A 22284-nucleotide genomic window follows, 5' to 3' on the forward strand; every position below is an offset into this window, starting at 1 on the left:
CAGAAAGGTTGGATTTTAAGGAATTTCCACCACATGTGGAGGTATGTAACTGTGCAGGTACAGCCTCTCCAACATCTTGGTGAGGTTCCTGGGCATATTAGTTCTAGTTTCTGTGGTGTTACGAACCATCTGTGAGTTTCAGAGTGAGTTATTTTCTTTTCGCTGATATGGATTTAAAGGGAGGTTTAGACCACATTCTAGTCCATTCGGTAGGTTTAATTTCATAGCCTATGTCGTGCTCCCATTGTTCTTTACGTCAAAGTGGTTTGTGGTATTTTGGAGTGGTGTTTTGTGGATACCATCCCTTTGCTGTGTCCCTCAGCTGTCAGGAGGTGGTTTTTGAAGGTGACAAAGGGTCTAGTGGCTGACAAGCTTACATACTTAAGACCAATACCGTAAAAGGTTTTGCTACACCAACTGAGCATCAGTTCCTACTTACATTTTTCTAAATCTATCCCCAGCTAGCATCATATTCTCATTTGGTAGGTAGGCTAATCCCTGGAAAATGTATAATTAATGCTGGATTACTGGTGATATATTATTGTATATTATTATGAGAGTGTACTGGGAACACGCCTACTGGATTAATTAAAGAGACAGCAGTCATCCCCTAAGGCTGGAAGCTCTTTTGGGGACTTTGATCCTCCACATTTCTCACACTTTAAGGTATAAGTCTACTCTTGAAAAATATCCACAGCAGGGGTGGCTGATGTGGCATCTTCAGGGACATATGAGCCCACAGGGGCCCCTCCCAATGCTGGAATTAGGCTTGACAGCAGCATTCTGATGTAGTATAATACTGTGGTAGGTGTGTAGCATCCATGAGTCTACTGCTTTTCCTACTAACCAACCAACCAACCAACCAACCAACCAACCAACCAACCAACCTGCCCACACTGTATTGGTTAAGGTGATTGTAGTTCACTATTTAGAAAACAAGGTTTTCCCATACCCCAGTGTCACTGCCTTGATATTTTTTCCCTCTGAAGTGCTACTGCGTTACCAGTGGAAGACGAAGCCAGGGTTAACGTTGCATTGGTGCAGAAAGGCAAACTCTAAATTGTTAAGTCTGTTTCCTAAGAGTGGCTAAAACTAAAATGGCACCTTTTTTGTTTGCAAATAGGGCTTCCGTATAGAACAAATGGCGGCTTAAGGTAAATTTCGACCAACAGAACTTTTCCACCAGCTAATATAGCCTTACAAGATGAAAGCCATTATGTGCTAGCATTCACGCTTCTTTTAACAGTGCTGAGATTCTTCCCTATATTTAATGTGCACATAATACAGTGGAACCTTGGTTCTTGAACCACTCCGTTCCTGAACATTTCAGCTCCCGAACATTGAAAACCTGGAAGTGTTCCAGTTTTTGAACGTTCCTTGGAACCCAAACATCCGACACGGCTTCTCATCTGCAAAAAGCCTAGCTGTCAGCCAATCAGAAGCCACACCTCGGAATTCAAACATTTCACCGGTCAAAAGTCCTTCCGGAACAGATTACATTCAACGTCCGAGGTCCCACTGTAGTGAAAAACCTACATATTGGGTTTCAAATAACAGCGGCAACGAACTTGGCTCTATGTGCCCTCCATGACTACTTTTGCCTAGCTGAAAGGTGTCCTTGAACTGTGACAATTCCTCTTGCTTGGATGGAGAGGTATAGAAATGTCTCAACTTTTGTTTGGCTGAAACAGTCACATCTACTGCTCCACTTTGGGGTCCCGGTCTTGCCCATCATGAACATGCAGCCCATGAGGCAATATGGCCCCTGGACTGGAAAAAAGCTGACACCACCACCACCAAATCCTTTTCTTATCTGACCACTTGAAAGGCTTCTTCCCACTGTAATTAATTTCATGAATATTTTACACTGCATAGGCCCTCAGGGCATAGTAGTATTGCTCTTAAGACTTTTGGCTAGGGGTTTCTCCCATCTATCCTTTAATTCCCAAGTGACTCATTATTCTGCTTGAGTAATATCTTATCCACCCAAAATCCTTTAGGATACATGGCAGAAGAGGGGCAAACCCATCTACAACTTGCTTTCCTAAGGCAAACTGGCAGGATCAACAGCAAGCAGCTGGTCTGCATAGGTGGTTCATATAATCTGCATAGCTAAAAATAGGGCTGACCCTAGACTGCATTGTACCTGTAAAATAAGGCTGAGAAACAAGCAACCCTGCGCTGAACTACAAGTCTTATAATCCTTGATCATCAGCCATGCTGCGTGAGGCTCATTGTAGCTGGAGTCAACATGTAGGTCCATGCTTTACAGTATCAAATCTGATGTTTACAGAATTTCGAAGCTGAATGCCGTCAGGTTCCAGACAGACAAAATGAATAAACTGGGAATTTGCGATCATTAGATGCAGAGATGGTTGAGATTCTGGATGGCTTTTAAAGGGGTTTAGACAAATTCATGGATGATAAGGCTATGCACTAGTCTCCAATGAGGTAGGTAGAATGCCTCTGAATAGCGGTTATAGGGAATGATAGGTTGGGAGAGCAGCCTTGCCCACCGTGAGAACAGGACGTTGAACGTCAGAGTCCTGCCTGATCGGACCAAACAGTGTTTTAGGGTTACCATCTTTCAAAAGAGTGAAACCAACCCCAAAGCTGTCAAGCTGTTTTTTCTTTTTTAGACGAAGCCCACAGTTGTCAATCTTCTTTTTCTTTTTACAAAAAAAAAAAGGACTTTTGGATGATGGACACGCCCATTCTATCCAGATGCGTGGCTGCCCTGATACTGCACCTGTTGAATTGCCATCTTTCAAAAAAGTAAAACCAACCCCAAAGTTGTTGAAAGTCCTTTTTTTGTAAAGAGAAAAAAAGATTGACAGCCTTGGGGTTGGTTTTGTCCTGGACCCTTGACAAGTCCATCGAAAAATCCGGTTTTGTTGAGGCAGGGGTTCATCACACATCCATACCCACTCGATCAATCTGATAGGTGAGGGTGTGTGTAATTTTCATCCCCATCATGGATTTGGCATGGACAGAAAAGTTTAAACTGGCACACTGAATTGAATTGGGATCGAAGATTCCTGGCCCCTGCTCTAACTCAAGAGTTATTCCATGACTGGAAGCAGTGGCGTAGCGTGGGTTGTCAGCAAGGCAAGTAATTTGCGCCCCCTAACCCGTGGATTTGCGCCCCCTAACCCTAACCCCCAGATGTTGTGCCCGGTGCGGCCGGCCCCCCCTACACCCCCCACGCTACGCCACTGACTGGAATATCATTTCTGTATGCAGGATGACACTTCTGCATCCAACCCACTACTTTGGTCCTGTGGAAAAAAGGAAGTTTTACACTTAATAAACTGCAGCAATGAAGTAAAAGACATGATTCAATACCGCTTATCTCCTTAAATCTTTTAACACCTGTCTGTTCACAGAGCGTCATATCCACACCTATGTACAAGTCAAACTTTATTTAAAACTACATTTTAAAACTGCTAAAATCACAATAAAATTTCTTTTAAAAAAGACAAGACAGAAACGAACTGTGCAGCCAGACTGAAAACTCAGTTTTAGCTGTTTAGACTTTATGGGGGGCGGGGGGCGGAGTTAGCATGCCTATTCTAAAAGGCAATGTGTGAAAAACTAATTTACATTTTTTGTACAGATTAGAACACATGAAGTTTAGTAGCAATTTTCTAGATGCAACTGCAGATGAAATAGGCCAAGAAAGAGCCTTGGATGTCATTTTCATGCACTTTGGGCTCCTGTAGTCTCTGTAAAAAGAGAAAACACTGATCATTGTTCAGAAACAATAAAATAATACATTTTAAAAAAATAAATGTTTGGTCAGGGCTTCCCTCAGCATTTTGCAGACTATAGTCAGCACAGATATATGACCAATTCCGTGAGTGTCCCAGATGCATTTTATAACATCCTTCTGCTCACCCTTTCCCATTCATTTGAGAAGACCTCTAATTTGACCACATTTAGCCTGCTGAAATTAGTGGGGCAGCACCTGTAGCATTCTGGACCCCACAATAAAATTAAAGAACAGAAGAAAGGGACCAGAGAGGGTGCTGTCCAACTCTCACCTGCACAGGATCAGAGCAAGCTAAATTAGCATAATGGATATAAAAATCTCCCCATACCTCAACTAATAGTCAAAATGTCACAAGTTTGAACATAAAGTGAACTGCCGAATCTTGATCCCTCCTTTTCCAAGCCTACTTGAATCCACTTGAACCTACTACTTGAACTCACATCAAGTCTTATGCAACAGCACTTGAGTGAATTACGACTAGCAAGCTTAAGATAAATAAAAGGAGTTGAGCCATGCAAGGATAGACAAGCAGGTGGAAGGAAGCTGAAGATTCTCACCAGGTTCCTTCAGCATTTGAGGATCTCCTACTAATTCTTCACCATGACTTTCTGCACCAGAGAGTATTTCTTCAGTGATACTGTTGGACTGAGCCTCTGCCACCATTTTTTTCATTAACTCTTCCTGGAAACAGATTAACGCGTTAATTTTCAAAAATTACTGTTCATTGCTCACTTCCTGTGAGTGATACATTAAATAAAATCTTTGTTTTGTACACCTCTCAATAAGATGAATTTCAAGCAACGTACCTCTGAGTAGACTGCAAGTTTAAGGGGCAAGTTTTCAACTTTTACAAAGTCATCTTCATCTGATTTCTGACTGACGTTTCCAGAGCCAGTTTCCTGTTGGCAGAATATTTTAAACTGTCTTGTAATTTGGATTTCCATGAAAATTTTAAAACCACACCAATCAAGGTCATAGTTTTTGGTTTTTTAAAGGTGGGAAATCCTGCTCTTTTGAGTACAGGAACTGGTCTGAGCCATAGCTGTCAACGTTTCCCTTTTTAACGGGAAATTCCCTTATTCCGAATAGGATTCCTCACAAGAAAAGGGAAAAGTTGACAGCTATGGTCTGAGCAAAAGGGCTTAGGTGGGCACTATGGAGCCAACCTCTATTTCCCTATGGGAATGGGGGGGGGAATTATGTGGACCCTCCTTCTTGCCTCCATGTTCTGAGCAGCAAGAACAGATGCTAAAAATAAAATGGCAGGGTGGAAAAGGTTTCAGCTTTTACAATGCTTTTTAGGCAAAACTGCATTCCAAAGCAATTTAGAGCCATGCACAAACGCATCTGTAAAATCTATTACAGCTTTTAAACTATCCCGTCTTGCCTACTAAGCAACACACCTTTGTGAAGCTCCAAAGACTGAGCACTCCCTGATCCACTTTGTTACACAAGTTAAATAAGCTTAGATTGTAAAGAAATGACAAAACGGCACCTGATGTCGAGTAATACATACATATTCATTCACTAATACGGGAGACTCTGTATCGGGACTGCCAACCACAGAGCTTTCAGGAGTTCCTGATGAAGATTTGGTTTCCCCATGTAGTGTGTCCAACGCCTGGCTTTCACTGACTGCTAATGAAGAGTCTGGCTTTTCAGATGTTAATGCAGCACTGGCATTAAGATCTTCGGCACCTCTTGCAGCTGAAGGTTGCTGATCTTCTAATACATTCAGATACTGAGGCACAGCAGCGGGTAAATCCTGGTCACCTAAAAAGCAAACACACACAACTTTTTACTGCATCTTCTCTTCTCCCTCCCCTTCCAATTTAGTGATTCAACCCCTCTTGTTGTTTTAAAGGAGCTGAACCTAGCTTAGATCATGTGAACATTCCTCAAGTTTCTCCCAAGGCAGGAATGCTACATCTTACAAGCACTGAGACTCCAGACATCTGCCCAGAATATGTAATCGCCTTTGCTGTCTGTTATCCTTTATCTTCATCAGCACAAACTATTCATTAAGTTAGAACTTCTGAACAGAAGCAGGTTTTATATCTGTTGCAACAGCACTTGAGTGAAATATTATTAGTCAGCTTAAGAAAAAGCATTCCTTTTAATTATTTCACCTGTGAACTTCAGGCTCATCCTATCTTGGCAACGGCGGAATAGATCTTACGACATAGTATAGTTATGAACACGGCCACAGTAGTTTGAAATGTTCTCATTCCCCACATTTCTTTCTTCAAAAATTGCAGATAAATCAGTTTCTCTTAACAATCATTTTACCATTATCAGTTCCAGATTTGTCCTCAGTAGGCAACATCTGGCAACCATTTGGACTCTCCGGTTTGGGTTGCAAAACCTGTGAGGAAATGATGTTTAAGCTGATCAAGACGGTAAAAGTGTGAGGGTTTAAATATTTATAAGCACATAAAGCTCCAGGGTTTTCTGCAATGACTTGTGTTGGCAAGTTAAATTATCCAGTCAATAGGAATTCCATTTCTTGCACTTTTAAATCTAGAATTTGTTTAAATTAAATTGTTTCCCACTACATCCTGCTGAGTAAACACTGAAATATTTATTCATTAACATCCTCAACATATTCTATTTTGATTTTTTACATACGGCTTTGATTAATTAATAAAGCCACCACCTTCTTCCCCATCTTTAGCTGATTTGGATCTCCAAGTCTCCCACCTTTAGACAAATGTACAAGTTTTGTGAATTTTTATCCAGTTAAGCAGGTTAATAAATCTTTCCATTGTACAACAGACTGTTCAAATGGATTTTAACAACTATGTCATGAGCCAAGTTTTCCAAATGATATTCAGCAAATATAGGTCACTGAGGATATCAGAATGATGATACTGAAAGTAAGGAAAACTGATCAATCCCAACGTAGCTCTTTATAAAACAAAACACCCCACAAGTTGGTATTTTGAAGAAATACATCATTGAAATTCACTGTGCTTCGTCAATCACAATACCTGCTCTTGTTCATTTTCAGCTGTAGTTTCATTGTTTGCTTGGAGGGAAGTCTGGACATCCACAGGTCCTTCTTCAAATTCATCTATTTCTTCATCTTCATTTTCATCTTCCCCACTTCCATAATTAGTTAAAGCCTGGGTTTCTGCTTTAGACAAGCCTAAAGTTAAGTGAAATTAAGTTTTGAAACATATAGCAAAATGCAGTATGTGGACATGCCTAGTGGTATTTTGGAGGATTTCTCTTTTGAATAAAAAGCGCTCCATGCGCTCCAAACTTGGGCCGGTGTCTTCAGTGCTGATCATGTGGCAGGCCGGAGGGCGCATGCCCATATGCTATTTCCGCCGCACTTCTGGGTTGGAGGAGCACTGGAAATAGCTTGTGCGCATGTGCACGGGCCTCCTCCGACCTGGATGTGCACCGGAAATAACGCTTGCGCACAAGCTATTTCCAGTGCTCCTCCAACCCAGAAGTGGGCAGCCGTGCAGCACAGCACCAGTAAGAGTGGGCGGCAGGGGTTGCTGCGGGCCGGATAAACGAGTCCTTCAGGCCTTACCTGGCCTGCGAGCCTTAGTTTGGGGACCCCTGGTCTGGCTAGTTTCAAAATAACTTTAGTGCACAGAACCAGTTCTGTGGGTCTTTGGATTCTGGTCATCTTTTCTGCACCTCTTACCGCTAGAGACCACACTGACCTAAACCAACACAAAATCAGTCATGCTGAAGTCTACTGATTTCAATGGACTTAAGCAAGCTTAGCTCTGTGTTGGATTTAGGTTGCTGTGATAATTATAATAGAAAATACTTTTAGATGTGAAAAACTGAGAATGTGAGGCATGTTGTGCACTGTACATAGGACATTTAACAGCAGTCCAATGCGTGTTTCCTCTGAAATAAATCCTACTATATTCAGTGCGGCTTACTCCTAACGTAAGCATCCACAGGAACCAAGCCAGTCATCCAAATGCCATCGAGGACCACAAAAGAAAAGGGAACCCCCCTGAGGCTCTTTCTATTTAGTCCAAACCGCTTTTAAAACTAATGAGCACCTTGCTTTTCTTTCCATAGGGAGATACAGAAGTAAAAGGCTGCTGTGGACATCATTCCTTGTAATCCTTTTATTCTGGCCTGCAACAGCCCCTCTTCCTTCTTTTCTCTCTCCTATCAACCTCGACCTACAGCAACAGTGTGTAACTCCTGTTCTGCTCTCTTTCCTGACACACTCCAAAACGGGTCAAGGGAGAGAAATTCTTCTTCAGAGAGATGCATTCTGGGTGAGGTGGCCGAGAGGCTGTCTATACTACCACCATGCCACTTCTTTGTCTTGGGGTTGGGAGTTTTGCAACTTAATATTTTGGGTTCTGCTGCATTGGAGCAAAAACAGCACAGATGGTCTTCTAGCCACCTCCTGTAAATGCACTGCTGGGAGGAAAAACTCCCCTTCAGCTTTCTTAGAGCAAGGCAAAGCGGTGGCAGTGCAGAGCGCTCAGAAGTCTTGCGTCAGCAGGACGCTGCCCCCATGTGAAGCTGCTACATGCCTTGGCCTGCAGAAATACCAGACAACAGGGGACCCTGGGAAGCGGAGATCCAATTTTCCAGAAACACACAGCCTTACCTGCCACCTGAGGCTACTGTCTCAGTTTGACTCACGAATAGGCCAGTCCAATAAGGAAATTTTTTATCTGAAGACATGTTGCATTGGAAGACATACATCTGGTGATTTTGCCAACCTGGTACTTTTCAAATGTTTGGGACTACAACTCTCATCAGTCCCATGCAGCTCAGATGGGAGTTTTCCCCAAACAACTGGAGGGTAATGGGTTGGTAATGGCTGATATAAAGCTACAACACTGTTGTGTGAAGCTGCTTATCAAAGCAATGAATACTGCTTACTTATGGATACTGGACAATTTTCACTCTCTCCTTCTTCCTGGTCAGAAGCATCTGATCTTGTACTTCTTGGGACTTCCCTGTTGTTGAATATTGCAGGTTCATGAGCTTGCTTAATGGTTTCAGTTTCATCTTTGTCCTAGACATAAAGAAAGTGAATCTTACCTGGAATGTCGAAGTTACAGCTTTCATATTTAATTTACAGTAGACATAAATGAGTGCACATCTCATATTGTTTACTGGACGGAGTAATGCTACAGCAGAATTTTATAAGTCAACAACACCACTAAGGAGAAGAAACCTGGACAAATAGATGTTTTGTGAACTCAAACACCTAAACTATTTTATTTTGGAAGAGGTTGTGCAGCAACCTTATGCCCCGTTTGTGAGCTTCCAAGGAGGCACTGTGTGGGCTGTTAATGTTCAGATCCAATTTTCTTGCTGCTCCATGCCATTGAAAAGGAAAATAAACAGAGACCCAAATGTCATTTTCTGCTCATTGTGTATTATACACTGAGTGGGCCAATGCCTTAGGGGGCACTATCAGTGATAGACAGTAAGTTGGACTGACAGAACTCTGCCAATTCACCACTGTCTCTACATCCCCCAGACTCCACAAATCTGCTACAAACCTTCTGCTACAGCACAAGAGGTGGTGTTGGGGGCAGCAGGGAAGGGGAGAGTAGAAAAAATTACAGCTTCCACCAGAGTAGACCCTCTGCTGGATCAATCCAATCCAAAGGACACTCCCAACTTTTAAAAGGTAGAGGGAGATATTTAATTTTCCTCTGCAGTCCCCAGTGGCATGCTTCCATAGTGTTTCCCAACCTTCTTGAGCAGATTTTTGAAGGGGACCATCACAGGGAAAAAGGAATTAGCGAAAAGTCAAACATCCCCTTTCCACCAGCTGGAATATCCTTTGAGTGGAATTCTGCTCACGGAAAGTTAGGAGCATAATTTTTGCTGAATTCAGCGATCTTGCTTCTCACTATTTGAGTGAAATGAAGGTGGCTAGAAAAATGATTTTTCAACAAATGATTTAATATTGTATTTAGAAGGAGATTTGAAGGCAAGCCATTCCCTTGCCAGTCGTTTTAAAGAATGTCTTACTTTGTCTTCATCTATATCTTCATTGGATGAACAAGCTCCTCCTTCCAGTGCTCTTTTTGCCTAGACAGCAAAGAATGGAAAGTTTATTATTTTCTGTTCAAAATCAAACAAAACAAGCAACCAGCTAGTCAAGAAAGAGATTAAATTAAGTCTAAGGAAACCAGTTTGGTTACTAGCAATGAAAGTGGCTGTTGCTTCTTTGTCCCAGTATACTTCGATATAGGGCTTCCTGAACTTAGGTCTCCAATTGTTTTTGGACTACAATTCCCATAATCCCTGACCAATGGTCCTGCTAGCTAGGGATTATGGAAGTTGTAGTTCAACAACAGCTGGAGACCCAAGTTTGGGAAACTGCTTGATGCATCCGACCAGCTTTTGCACTTGGAATGAATTAACCTAATCTGCAAAGGCTATTCCAAATAAAAGATTACAACATACAACAGATAGGTCTTCTCCTATGCAGTCTACCAAGAAAGCCTTTCTCTTTCTTACGCCCCACTTTTGGGCTTGATTCAATTTCTGAGCCCAAGCACAAGGATTCGCTGAACTCACAGATCCAGGATTTTCAGTAGGTTCTAAATAAAGTGTTATGATTGTTCCTATTTGGGTTTTAGCAATGCTGTGACATTGCAAACAATTAACACTGTGCAGCTCTATCAAAGTGGATAATTTAAATATGGGTTTTTAATCAGAATGGAAGAGAATCGAAGTTCTTTATGGGTTTGTACTTGCACTAAGTAAATATAATCCTGGTAATTTATTGTGTACGCTGACGATTCTTTTAACTTCTAATGTGAGGTTCAATTCACATTTTGATGTGAATAATTTGCAGGGCTTTTGGTAGCTAAGCCTTCAAACAATAAGCTCAGTCACCCTGCTTGGCACCAGACACTTCCCAGCTCCAAGGAGAGACAATGTTCCTTTGTGTTATGTCCAACACAAGTAGTCTTATAAATCACAACCAAGTTTGAAGATAAAGGGATCAAACAAGAATTGTGCTTCCCCAGTATCCATGAGCAGCAAGTTTCCAGAGTACTTTCGACAGTTAAAAGATATGGCGAGTGACAGTCTAATTTAAAGGCAGAGTTACTACTCAACTATACATAAACTCCTAAGGAAAACTCAGTCATATTTGTACTGATACAAAAAGGCATGGCATACAATAAACTTTTCAACAATTTAAACATCACCTCTAAGTAGCTATAGGTACAATTCAAACAAATTCTACTGCGGTAGGAAGCAGCACAGCTGGCCCTATTTAGAAATTAAAAAAGAAATCTTATATTGCACTGTTTCCTGGGGGGAAATCACTCAAATTTAAAATCTGATAAAAACCTCTTTAGCATAGGACTGCATCATTCCATCTGCTTCCATTTTCCTTTTGCCTCTTTGCTTTACTGTCAGGCTGTTGTTGTCCAAGTCTTGCATGAGCTTAAAGAAGGCTAATTCATTGAACAAGACTTCAGAAATCTCCACAAGAAGATCCTCCCCACAATCCTTCAATTTTTTACCAGCAAATTTTGCCAGTGAATCCTGCCAAAAAAGAAAACATTTTAGTACGTTTACAGGTCACTCATCACCCCCCTAAAAAAACAACCAGGGAGGCATATACATGGTTATTCAACTTTAACCTCACAACCACTATATATTGTACACCAATATATGTGTACTAGATTCCAGGGTTTCCTGGCACTTACTCAGGGTGGAATGAGGAACAGCGGAGACTGTGGTGTCCTTATGATATATGGCTTAGTTACACATATATACAACCTGAGCCTACAGCGGAGGGTCTCACAGAAGTAACACTCCCAGGAGGTCTTGCTTCTCCCATGGATCCCAGCAGAAATAAAGCAAGACTCTTTTATCAGCTCCCTAGCCTGCTTCCTTTTAGCTTTTGCTTCTCAGACAAAACTATGGCCTTTGTCTTTCTAACAGACAGTTGATTTGCAACACTATTAAGGGAAAGTCAGCTGAATCGCAAGAACTGAGTTGCTCAAGTATTTAAGGTGCAGCAACTCTTATATTACTTTTCAAAAGTCTGTAGCTCAGGCTCTGTGCAGCCAACTGACTCAGTGGCAAAACCGTATTGTAGAGGAATATTCACACCAAAATGGCAAGCCAAACTAAACACATCATGGCTTTCTCATTATTATAGTGATTGTGGAAATGAAGCTTAAAGTTGGTTAGTTAAAGGAAAACACATATACGAACCTGCAAAATGCTACGAAGTTGCTTATGAAATATCTTCACAAATTCTTTGCTTTCATCGTTTTGCTGAGTAAGGGTTAAGACCATACGCCTTACTGAGGTCAAGAGCTGAGAAGAACATACTTCATCCATGTGTTCCTGGCAAGAGTTGAAAAGCAGATCATTCTTAATGAAAACATATACAAAGATAAAGATCCTTCTTTGAGAGGTCTTATTTTGCTTCACAGAAAAGGTGATTTCCCAGAACAGCAATGCAGAAATATGCTTACAGCTAAGGGACCGTAAGGCAGCTTACCAGTACATGCACAATAAAGAGTTCAGAGCATGTAAATAAAATATTAATTGCTCTATCACCAAACTTTGCACAAAGGTAGGACTATAGATAATCAAAACTTTGCACTCCTTGGAAGAAAACTTTTATTGTTGGAGAAGAGAACAAGGTAAAGGCCTCCGACTCTGCTGATCAAGTCAAAAGGAAAAACCTATAGGTAAAGGTAAAGGGACCCCTGACCATTAGGTCCATTTGTTACCGACTCTGGGGTTGTGGCACTCATCTCGCTTTATTGGCCGAGGGAGCCGGCATTTGTCCGCAGACAGCTTCCGGGTCATGTGGCCAGCATGACCAAGCTGCTTCTGGCGGAGCGGTACCTATTTATCTACTTGCACTTTGATGTGCTTTTGAACTGCTAGGTTGGCAAGAGCAGGGACCGAGCAACGGGAGCTCACCCCGTCATGGGGATTCAAACTGCCGACCTTCTGATCGGCAAGTCCTAGGCTCTGTGGTTTAACCCACAGCGCCACATAGGGTGGGAAAAACCTTTAGCTTTCTGTAAAGATGGCTTCAGAGAGAGCTCTGTTTACTGATATAATTTTGATTACCCTCAGAAATGGGATAACCTCTTTCATAATAGCTTTGATTTGCCGGTCAAGCTGCTGGGTATCTATTCGAGGACAAGGAACAGCAGGCGCCTCAGTAGACTGTGCTGCACAATGGCTTTCAGCTGTATCTGAACCTTTAAAGAGAGAAAAATATATATTCAATTCAATGTTCTTTTCATAAAGCTGCCGTTTCAATACAGGTCACAAACTCTGGCACTTTGATTATATAAAGACTACAAATTTATGCCAAAGAAGCTGAACACTGACATTCTACAGGGACTGCTCCCTGCTAAGGATGGACAGGATTGCAACCTGAATCACAGAGTCTTAAAAGTGCCATGAATTTCCAGACCTATGGGAAAAGATTATTCCCTTCCCACAGCTTATTTACTTCTACATCTTTTATTCCAGGATGTGAACTACAGTGGAAGGATATTAAGTGGACCAGGAATTGGGAGACAAAGGTTTAAATCAGTATTACCTTGGGTCACATACTGTTTCTCAGACTAAGCTACATCACAGGATTGATGTAAGGATACCATAAAGAATAGGAGACTTTATGAAAGCCACCATGAGCAACTTGGGGGAAAGGTGGACTGGATAAAAATATAATAAAAATTAAGCCTCCCTTCAGCCTGTCTCTGATTTTAAATGGGGTGGGGGAGGTTTAGAATCATGAAAAAACCTCAATGTTTAAGAAAAAATGAATCCACAGACCACACTATAATTTGAGCCAAACAACAAAAAGCACCAGCTCCTTAAAGACTAATACATCTTTATGGCATAATCGCTGGGGGATAAAGTTCACTTCATCAGATGCATCATTCTTAATCCACAAAGGCTTACGGAAGAATACAATTTGCAAGCATCAAAGTGCTACTTGACTATTGTTTCATTTCTGCTGTGAGCCATGGCTAGGTGGCTACCCCTTTGATTGAAAACAAGGATGCTGAGACTGCCCAAGGAAACCCTACTAGGCCAATACTGAGATTTAATAACAACAGATTGGAATAGGAACCTCCCATGTAGGGCTGCCTAGAAGGGAAGTCTGATCAGTCACATGGTTTTTCTGTTTAGAGAAACACACTAGGGACATCTGTGCCACAGCTATACTTTTGGATTAGGATGTGCTGCAGGGACCCGGCTGGCAGAAATGTTTGCAGAACTCCTTTGAGTTTAAGTAGCAATATGTATGTGGAACAAGAAAGAGTGTGTGTGCTTTGAGATTTGGAAGTGGGGTGTGTGTTAAAAATTGCTTGACGTTCTCTTTGCAAGGGATGTGCCTTAGTAGCCTTGGTGGACCAGCCTCTATGGAGCTTGAGCATATTGTCATACTACACAAAATGCTTATAAACCACTGCCTGGTAGGATTGTGTTTGTTTGTCAAAAAAGTGTAGGACTAAACTGTGATAAATGAATAAACAAATGCAAAAACGTACCTTCCAATTTAGAAGCAGAAGCATTATGGGGATTACTACAGCATCCATCCTCAGAGTCAACGTTACTTTCGACTGCCATTTTCTTCCGTCCATATTCTCTCATCCGAGCCAGTGCCTGATCTAAATGAATGACAGTGTTGCCTGTATTTTGGCAACAAAACCTTTTACAATATGTATTTAAGTTTTTGGAAATCAAACATTATTATGTGTAGATTAAATATAAAAACTGCAAGAAGAAAGCGTCGTTATTTTTATGTGTAAGAAGCGCATCAGTGAAGGACTGATTCACAGAAAACAGTTGCGGCACTTTAAAAAGGTACTTGAGTTACTGCTGTATATTGTTCAACTGCTAGGTTTATGCTTACCCAGCTCATCAGTAGCAAAGGGTTCAAAATTTGAAGAAGTAGACATAGTGCTGCCATTGTCTGCATCGTGTTGTTCACATTCTCTACAGGCTCCTTCATCAAAGTTCTTCTCAAATGTCTCCTTCAAAATATGGAAACAACAAGTTGGCAATTGTTCTTCTACAAATAACTAACCACTCTCAAACGCTCATATTTTCATAAATTGTCACCCAGGATCTTAAATTAAGAATTCAGATCACCTTGAAGTGTTTGCATCAGTGGCTAATTCTTGGGCTAAAAGATTCCTGTACATGGTTTAAAGCTTAATTAGAAAAAAAGGGGGGGGGAGTTTAATTGATAAATTCGTCTGAGTATGTTCACCAAATAAAGGGCTCATCCTTCCAAGCTAGAAAATGTGTTGCAGAAAGCAGTATTTATTTACCTGTTGTCAATTTCTATAAGTAGTTCCTTAGACAGTAATCGTTTACACTTAAAAAATGACCCTCAACTGACAAAAAGGTGAAATACTGACAAAAATTTGAAATATGCAACTGCAGACCTAACTGACGTCCTCTTAAAGCGGATCAGTATAAAGATCTTCAGCTGGTTGAACCTCCAAAGATCAAAGCCATTTTTTAAAATAAAAAAACCCACTGCCTGACTGAGAACAACAGCTTGTTCTCAACACAACACAACAGAGATAACATTTTTGTGAATTATATTGAATGAGGAGTAATAGGAAACAAAAGGAGAAGAAGAGAAAGCTGAGGAATATTTGCTTTTATTTTAAAGGAAAACTCAGGAGAACACTCGGGAAGGGGAAAATAAATGGAGTAAAAAGTGAGTAAAAGCAGACATGAGAAAGGATAAAAGCTGAAAGAAATCAACTGTCCATGGGGCAAGGTAGGGGAAAAACTGGAGATGGGAGTCATGGAAGTTAATGACTAGTATGGTACAGTTGGTCCTGCCTGCCCTAGGTAGAGATAGACTGTTAATCTGTTGTTGCCTCACCCACCTGGGGAAAGGCCAAGCCCAGGCCACATCCCTTGAAAGTAATTCCCACTGTTCAATGTGACATATTCCTTAAAATGCATGTTTAGGATTGCAGCCTTAGCAAGGTACACAGAGCTCAGAATTAAGAGATCATACAAAAGGACTATGACAAGGTTGAAAAATGCTATGTGGAAAGACATTCAATCAGCCAGAGATCACCTCTCCTCCAGGAAAGACCAACTGTCAACAAAAATTTTTTTGAGGACATAATCACTTTACACAATTGCTTAAAAGAAACAAGCTTTACCTCTGCATTTCTCTCCTACTTTTGCACAATTCCCATTTGAAGTTGTATCGTAATAAATATTTTCACATCAAAGTCTAATGGCTCAAATCTATACATATTTTATTATCAAATGTATTTATGCCAAAATCTAAAACCCATTTTAAAAAGGTTGGATTTTATATTAAAATACCCAAAAAGTTTTCAAAACCCTTACGTCATCCGTCGTTGCAAGGCTTTCACTGGGAGTAAGTTCTGAATTTGATCCTGCCCAACCTGCAGAGTTCAGTGGTTTGGGACACTCTCCTTTTGCATTTTCTTCAGATGCATGCCTGGTCACTATATCCTAGACAATGCAACAGTTTCATTAATGATTGCATTAAGAAAATGTTTGCTTAACAAAGCAAGTCCCAAAATCATGGTTTTATTAAGGTACCTGTAAAGCATACAATGCTCTTTGTCTCAAATAGTCTGAATTTAGCATCTGGAGCTCATGAAAAAGCTCAATCAGAAAATGAGGGCGAGATTCATTTTGAGATATCAAAGTGGCTACTTCAGAGTAAATGGTGTCTCGCAAAGCTTCGAACATAGAAAGATCACTGCCTGTTTCTGTAGAAAGAAAAAGAATGAATTAAGTACCATTATTCTTCTCCATTGACATTTCTCTCCTGTTACAGCATGCAAGCTTTGAGAAGGACGCGCCTTATGGGTGGGATGCAACTCCTCCATGAGTGGATGGAAAGTGGTTTTGCTCATGCAAGGAGTGGTATTTTCTTCTAGCAGCAGATCCTTGTGCCTTAACTGCTTTTAAAGAGCCTCCCGATATTGGAAGGGGCTGCTGCTATAAACAGGCAGTGGAAAAGACCCTGGGCACAAGGGAATACTGCACACAATAGTTACAGTCCTTGTCATTGTGTACTTCTTTTACAGGTGCAAATGAACTGCTGCATATTGTATTTTATAGGGCTAAACAAGTATCTATTGAATGTTTGCCCTGCGAAAGGGAACTAAATACAACAAAACGTAATTGACATAATAATTAATACAATGCACTGCAACAATGAATTCACTTGAAACCCCACATTTACTGCCACACAGCTACAAAGCTATATTTGGTGACAATGTGTTCATTGAGGTTCAGTTTTAGATCTATTTTGTTTTCAAATGCATCCTAAGCATAGTTGAAGTAGCATATCTTGCTATCGGGTCATTAGTTAAGTGCAAGTCAAGGATGATTTTTCAAAATAGCAGCTGTGTTAGTGTAACACTCACGGTCATAGGATACTTTAAAAGTATGGCTGGGATCCAAAACAACTCTTGGACCTCATGCAGCTAGTTGTGAGGTTCTTTGGATTATGGCCTAACAAATCTATTTTGTTTCGCTGTCCACTTCATGCACCTAATGAAGCTATTGCAGCTCATGCCAAAATATACTTGGTATCGGATGACCCTTGTATTTGCTCCTTAAGTAGTTGAACACATTTAAGTATAGTAAAATCCAATTTTGAGTTTCAGCAACCACAATGTACTATTTACTTTTGGGCAAAAGTAAACATATAGAACTTAGGGAGCTGAATATACCAAGTCAAATCATTAGTCCTTCCAGCTCAGTATTTTCCAGCCCTAACTGGAACGGCAAGGATTGAACCTGGGACCTTTAAGATGCAAAGCACATACTCTACCACTGAGCTATAGATCTTTTGGCTTAGGGTTAAGGGTGAGAAATAAATACCAGTCTTTTATCTAAAAGGACAGGTGGCATTTCACACCCCTTTTCTACTTCTTCCCAACTAGCAAATTCTCTTATTTGAGTCCAATGGGCACTGCCAGCTCTGATCTGCCAGCAGGGCACACCTTTGAAATGTTCACCTCAGCATAAATGGTGACACGACAGCTGGATTTTCAATACCTCACCTACTCACGTGAGAAATTAAGTATCTACAGTAGACATAGAAATGCTTTCATTTTCCTAGAAGAAACCAAGTCATGCTACCTGTCTATGCTTTGTGGTCCAACAGCAGCTCAAACAGCAGATTGTAGAAATATTTTCATGTACTGTAACTCAACTATCTCAAAACACGAACAGGTACTTCTGGATCCACTGGTGGTGCAGAGAGCCCCTTCCTGAAGAGGGATAGCTAACTTCTGCTGTCTATGCTCTTAGATGGTGGGAAGAGGTGGCCTTCATTATATATCTTTAGGTTCCAGGCAAAAACGTGTCTCTTCAACCAGGCCTTTAGCTGATTAATATGTTCTTTTAAATGTGGGGGTTATTGGTTTGTTTTTATTCTTGTTTTTGCTTTATGTATTCCTGCGTTTTATATTTATGTTGTGAACCACCCTGTGATCTTTGGATGAAGGGTGGTATACAAATAAAATTTAAATAAATAAATAAGATTTAGGAATACACTCTTAGTTTCAACCGTAAGAGATACAAGGGCAAAACTCCGCTTGAAAGTCATATCCTCTGACACAGAAGTGCTTAATTCCAGGATAGTCAATATGGCATCCTCCATATTTTTGGACTCCAACTCCCATCACCCCCTTCTAGCATGACCAGAAATGATGCCAACTGTATTCCCAAACATTTGGAGGGCTCCATGCTGAATACCTTTGCCTTAACTGGTTGTTCAGGCTTGGCTATGACTTTCAGTAATAATAAAGTACCTAATCATTAAAGCAAGTAGATTAAAAAAAAAAAGTATCATTTGGATTAGTGCACCTTTTGCTAATTCAATAAGCAAGCTACTTGTTAGTTAGGACAAGAGACCAGAAAATCAAGGTAAGGTAAGTTTGGAAGCTAAGCAGCAAGTGCATTACCTGGTGCTTCTATGCATGCATTTCTGTTAGACTGCTGCAGTATTCTCCTAGCATGTGCTGCAGGAAAGGGGTGGGTGGGAAGGACAGACAGTGATAAACACAAAAATGTGTATCGGAAATAAAAGCAAGGTCTAATGAAATAATGGGAGAAAGGCTATTTAGTGATCCAAATGAACAAAACAAAACAAATCTCCAGAGAACCCATGTCTCTTGGGGGTGGGGGGAGTGATTTGAGAAAAGCATATTACCACAAAAATTTCCAAAGGGGGAAAGAAAAGATCCCAGAAATAATTTTTCAAGTATGCGCACTGGATTTCTCACTCACTCTATGTCCACATACAGGCGCCTCTCCACTTACGCAGGGGTTACGTTCCCGGGTATCGCGCGTATACATGAAATCAAAGTGGGGAACACTTTTATCTAAACCTCTCTGCAAGCCTCACAGTTGGGTGCAAAGGCTTCTGGGATCGCTAGCTGTTTTCCCACTCTTTTTGCGACATTTTAGCACTTTTCCAGTTTAATTCTTTTTATTTATTTCTGGGCGTCACACTTATATGCGGTCTAACTCGTGTACGTGGGGACACGCCTGTACACAGCGTCAATGAGATCATAATTGAAACTCATTTACTAATAAAAGCAACATGAAAATATGAGCATCCAAAAATATGACCCTTCTTGTTTCAAGTCTCAAGAGCACACTGGTCTCCCACGATTTCAAAGAACCCCAAAAGGGGGAGAAAAAAAAGAAACCCATACGCACACACCACATTGTTAAAAAGGGACACTGGAGGCATTCAGTTGCAATGCTAAAACATGATTTAGTGCTACAAGAGCAGGCCAGCCTCCCCATGCAATCATGTGCTTCCTCCACTGACACAACTATGAGGAGGAGACTGGATTCTCCTCCTCCAGTTTTAGATTAATTACAGTTTATAGAATGTCATCTGAGCTCTAAATTGTGGTTAACCAGAAATAGGATTACTGAAAGGAAACCAGCCTTCATAAACTACACTAACCGTAAGATTAACCCGGCTTGTCTGGGTTTGGACTACATGGCACGCTGTGCTTAATCAGAAATGAAGAAGAAAAAGCTTCTGAATGCCTCCTGGTAGCGGCACAGGACTAAGGGAGGGAAGTGGGAGGTGAGGCTCATTCTTGCAATGCTAAACTATGGCTTTGTGTTATTTCCAAATCAGCCCACAGGCAAATCATTAAGTGTGCTTAGCAAATATGTTTAACGTTTGTATAGAGATGTGTGGGCCTTCCGTTTATGCTCTCTAATATCCAAAGCTGGATTTCAAATATTACCTGCAATCAGCAGTGATCAAATATATACCTGAATGTGTCCCTTTAAAAATGAAGAAACAACAACACTGAGAGCAGTAGTTTTAGACCTGTTGTTGCTATTTATTTTTACCCAAGCCTCTCTTATTAAGAAGAAAGCAACGGAATCAACGCTTCAATAAAATATTATAAAAAAATTAAAGACTAATATAATGGGCTGAATCTAGAGTCTCTTTTCCAAAAATCAGAGAGACCATTCAATTCACTGAAGGAGCTGAGATCCAGCAGATGCTCCTGCTTTGGGGGAAGAGAAAATACATTTTTGTCCTATTCCTCGTTCTCTCTGCAGTTCCTTCACACTATCCCCCAACACTATTCTACAGGGTCAACCCAACCCTCTGAAGGAGGCTTTCTGAAGGTACAATCCATTACAATATCGCAGGGGGAAATTAACATTAAAGGCTCAGTTCTATGCATGGTCACTAGAAACTAGATGCCATTATATTTAAATATATTTCGGATTGCAGACAAAAATTCCATGCATGATCTTCAGCATACAATAGTTTCCATCTGTACATCTACACTATACATAGTGTAGTTTAAAAAATAAATAAATAGCAAGTAACAATTATGTGAACGTAATAATTGGGTTACCTGAAAATTTTCATCCCAGTAAGATTCCCAGTTCTTCTTTGAGCATGCAAGTAACCATGGAATTGGTACACTTTAAAATAAAAACTGTTAACTATTTTTAAGTACCTGAGGACATTTCTGATGATCTACTGTATTTAATTATTTTTTCTAGTTGCTCTCGATTCTTTTTACTGAACACCTTTGCTTGGACAACTTCTTCCTTCCGAGTTGAGTGCCTGCTTCTGTTGCTCTTGTAAGGCTCGCATGTGCTGGAAACACTGGCACTTTCAAAACCTTAAAATAAAAAAGATCCAATTTGCACAGGTTGCCCTTTCCATAGCCACCCTGCCCCCGGATTATTGAAAGAAAGATAAATAACCCCAAACTATGGGTGTTTCATATGAACCTACCATTAGATCTTGATCGGTTTTTAAATTGAGAAGCATTCCTCCTCTTATTCTTGGACTTTGGTGTTTTGTCTTTGGAAGCTAGACTGGCCTGTGCAGATGCTTTCCGAGGTTTAAAGGTTTTAGTCACGGTGGTTGGATCCACTGGATCGGGCATACTACTAAAGCTCTCCAGGGATTCTTCATCAAATTCTCTCCTCCTGCTCGTGCCAGCTTGATTCTTGTGATTACCACATCCTGCATTTTGTACAGGTATTGCAAATCCAGACTTGAGGAACAAAGGTTTTTCTTTTCCTCCTTCCTGGTGTCCATTTGACCTAGTTGATCTATTCTCTGTTTCTTCTTCAGGTTGCAACTGACCTCTTAAATTGGGGGGGGGGGGGGAGAGAAATCAGAATCATGGCGTAAGAGGCAAAGTCAGAAGTTTTCCAAGGAAAGAAGTGTATTTCCAGACAGCCATTATTTGAAATCTATAACCCATGCTGTTCCAAAGGTGTCCCAAACAATATTTTCTCAGTAGGCATGGGAAAGTCTGATGTGGTCTTTGGATACAGGCAAATCATTTCTGTTTTTCCTTCTGGAAATGAAATAAGCTGAACTGGTTCAAGAAATATATTGGATCTTTACGAGCTTGAACCAGCAACTAATCAGAGCTTCAATCAAACCCAAACTGAAATAAAACAGTTAATAGATTGTTTCTCTAAGCAAAGACAACTGGTTGCTGATGCCCCAAAATCTCATCCAAAATCACAATATTTGATAGGCTATCTATAAAGAAGTGCTTTCACAGAGATCAGCACAACAAAAAATACAATTTCATAACTAAATCACTCTTATAGGACAGGTTCTAATTTGAGCCCGAATAAAAAGTGTGGCTCACAAACACAAGTTCAATTTAAGCTTCAAGTACCTTGGTTTTTCTACTCCACCAGTAGAATTACTTTCAAAAGGTTTTGGAAATGCCATATAGTCCATTTTCCCAGTGGTGTTAGGCTCTATGGGTTGCTGCTGATGTTCACTGTTCTGAGCTGTACAGTTGTGCGGAAAATCCCCCAAACCAGATGGAAACATTGGGCCAAAGTTTATACCTGGGAAAAGAAATCACACCAGAAACATTACTGCTTCCACAATTCAAAAAATTATATTATAAAATACAAAGAAAGATGTATGACAGACCATAAAAATGCTATCAAGCTTGTATCCAATCTTTCCCCATAATTCAAGTTTTAAAAAACGA

General features: G+C 40.6%; 1 protein-coding gene across 41 annotated transcripts in view; it reads right to left on the reverse strand.

The window, feature by feature from the left end:
• Positions 1-3407: 3407 nt before the first annotated feature.
• PCM1 (pericentriolar material 1) overlaps positions 3408-22284 on the reverse strand; it is a 44755-nt gene continuing 25878 nt past the window's right edge. For 20 of the 41 annotated variants that reach the window (XM_083755229.1, XM_083755249.1, XM_083755246.1 and 17 more), the window contains 18 exons: positions 21958-22135; positions 21051-21409; positions 20767-20934; positions 16340-16512; positions 16121-16249; positions 14649-14769; positions 14284-14424; positions 12845-12978; positions 11969-12103; positions 11093-11290; positions 9758-9817; positions 8651-8786; positions 6763-6920; positions 6062-6137; positions 5289-5545; positions 4579-4671; positions 4330-4453; positions 3408-3725 (listed from right to left, as the gene is read on the reverse strand). In XM_083755229.1, coding sequence (XP_083611355.1) covers positions 3700-3725; positions 4330-4453; positions 4579-4671; positions 5289-5545; positions 6062-6137; positions 6763-6920; positions 8651-8786; positions 9758-9817; positions 11093-11290; positions 11969-12103; positions 12845-12978; positions 14284-14424; positions 14649-14769; positions 16121-16249; positions 16340-16512; positions 20767-20934; positions 21051-21409; positions 21958-22135 — 2666 coding nt within the window. In that variant the 3' untranslated portion in view covers positions 3408-3699. Of the gene's footprint in view, positions 3726-4329; positions 4454-4578; positions 4672-5288; positions 5546-6061; positions 6138-6762; positions 7129-7256; positions 8787-9757; positions 9818-11092; positions 11291-11968; positions 12104-12844; positions 12979-14283; positions 14425-14648; positions 14770-16120; positions 16250-16339; positions 16513-18723; positions 18781-20766; positions 20935-21050; positions 21410-21957; positions 22136-22284 lie in introns of all 41 variants that reach the window. The other 21 variants (XM_083755234.1, XM_083755226.1, XM_083755245.1 and 18 more) reach the window with 4 other exon arrangements.

This window comes from Podarcis gaigeae, assembly GCF_964106915.1.
Source record: "Podarcis gaigeae genome assembly, chromosome: 9".
NCBI lineage: Eukaryota > Metazoa > Chordata > Lepidosauria > Squamata > Lacertidae > Podarcis > Podarcis gaigeae.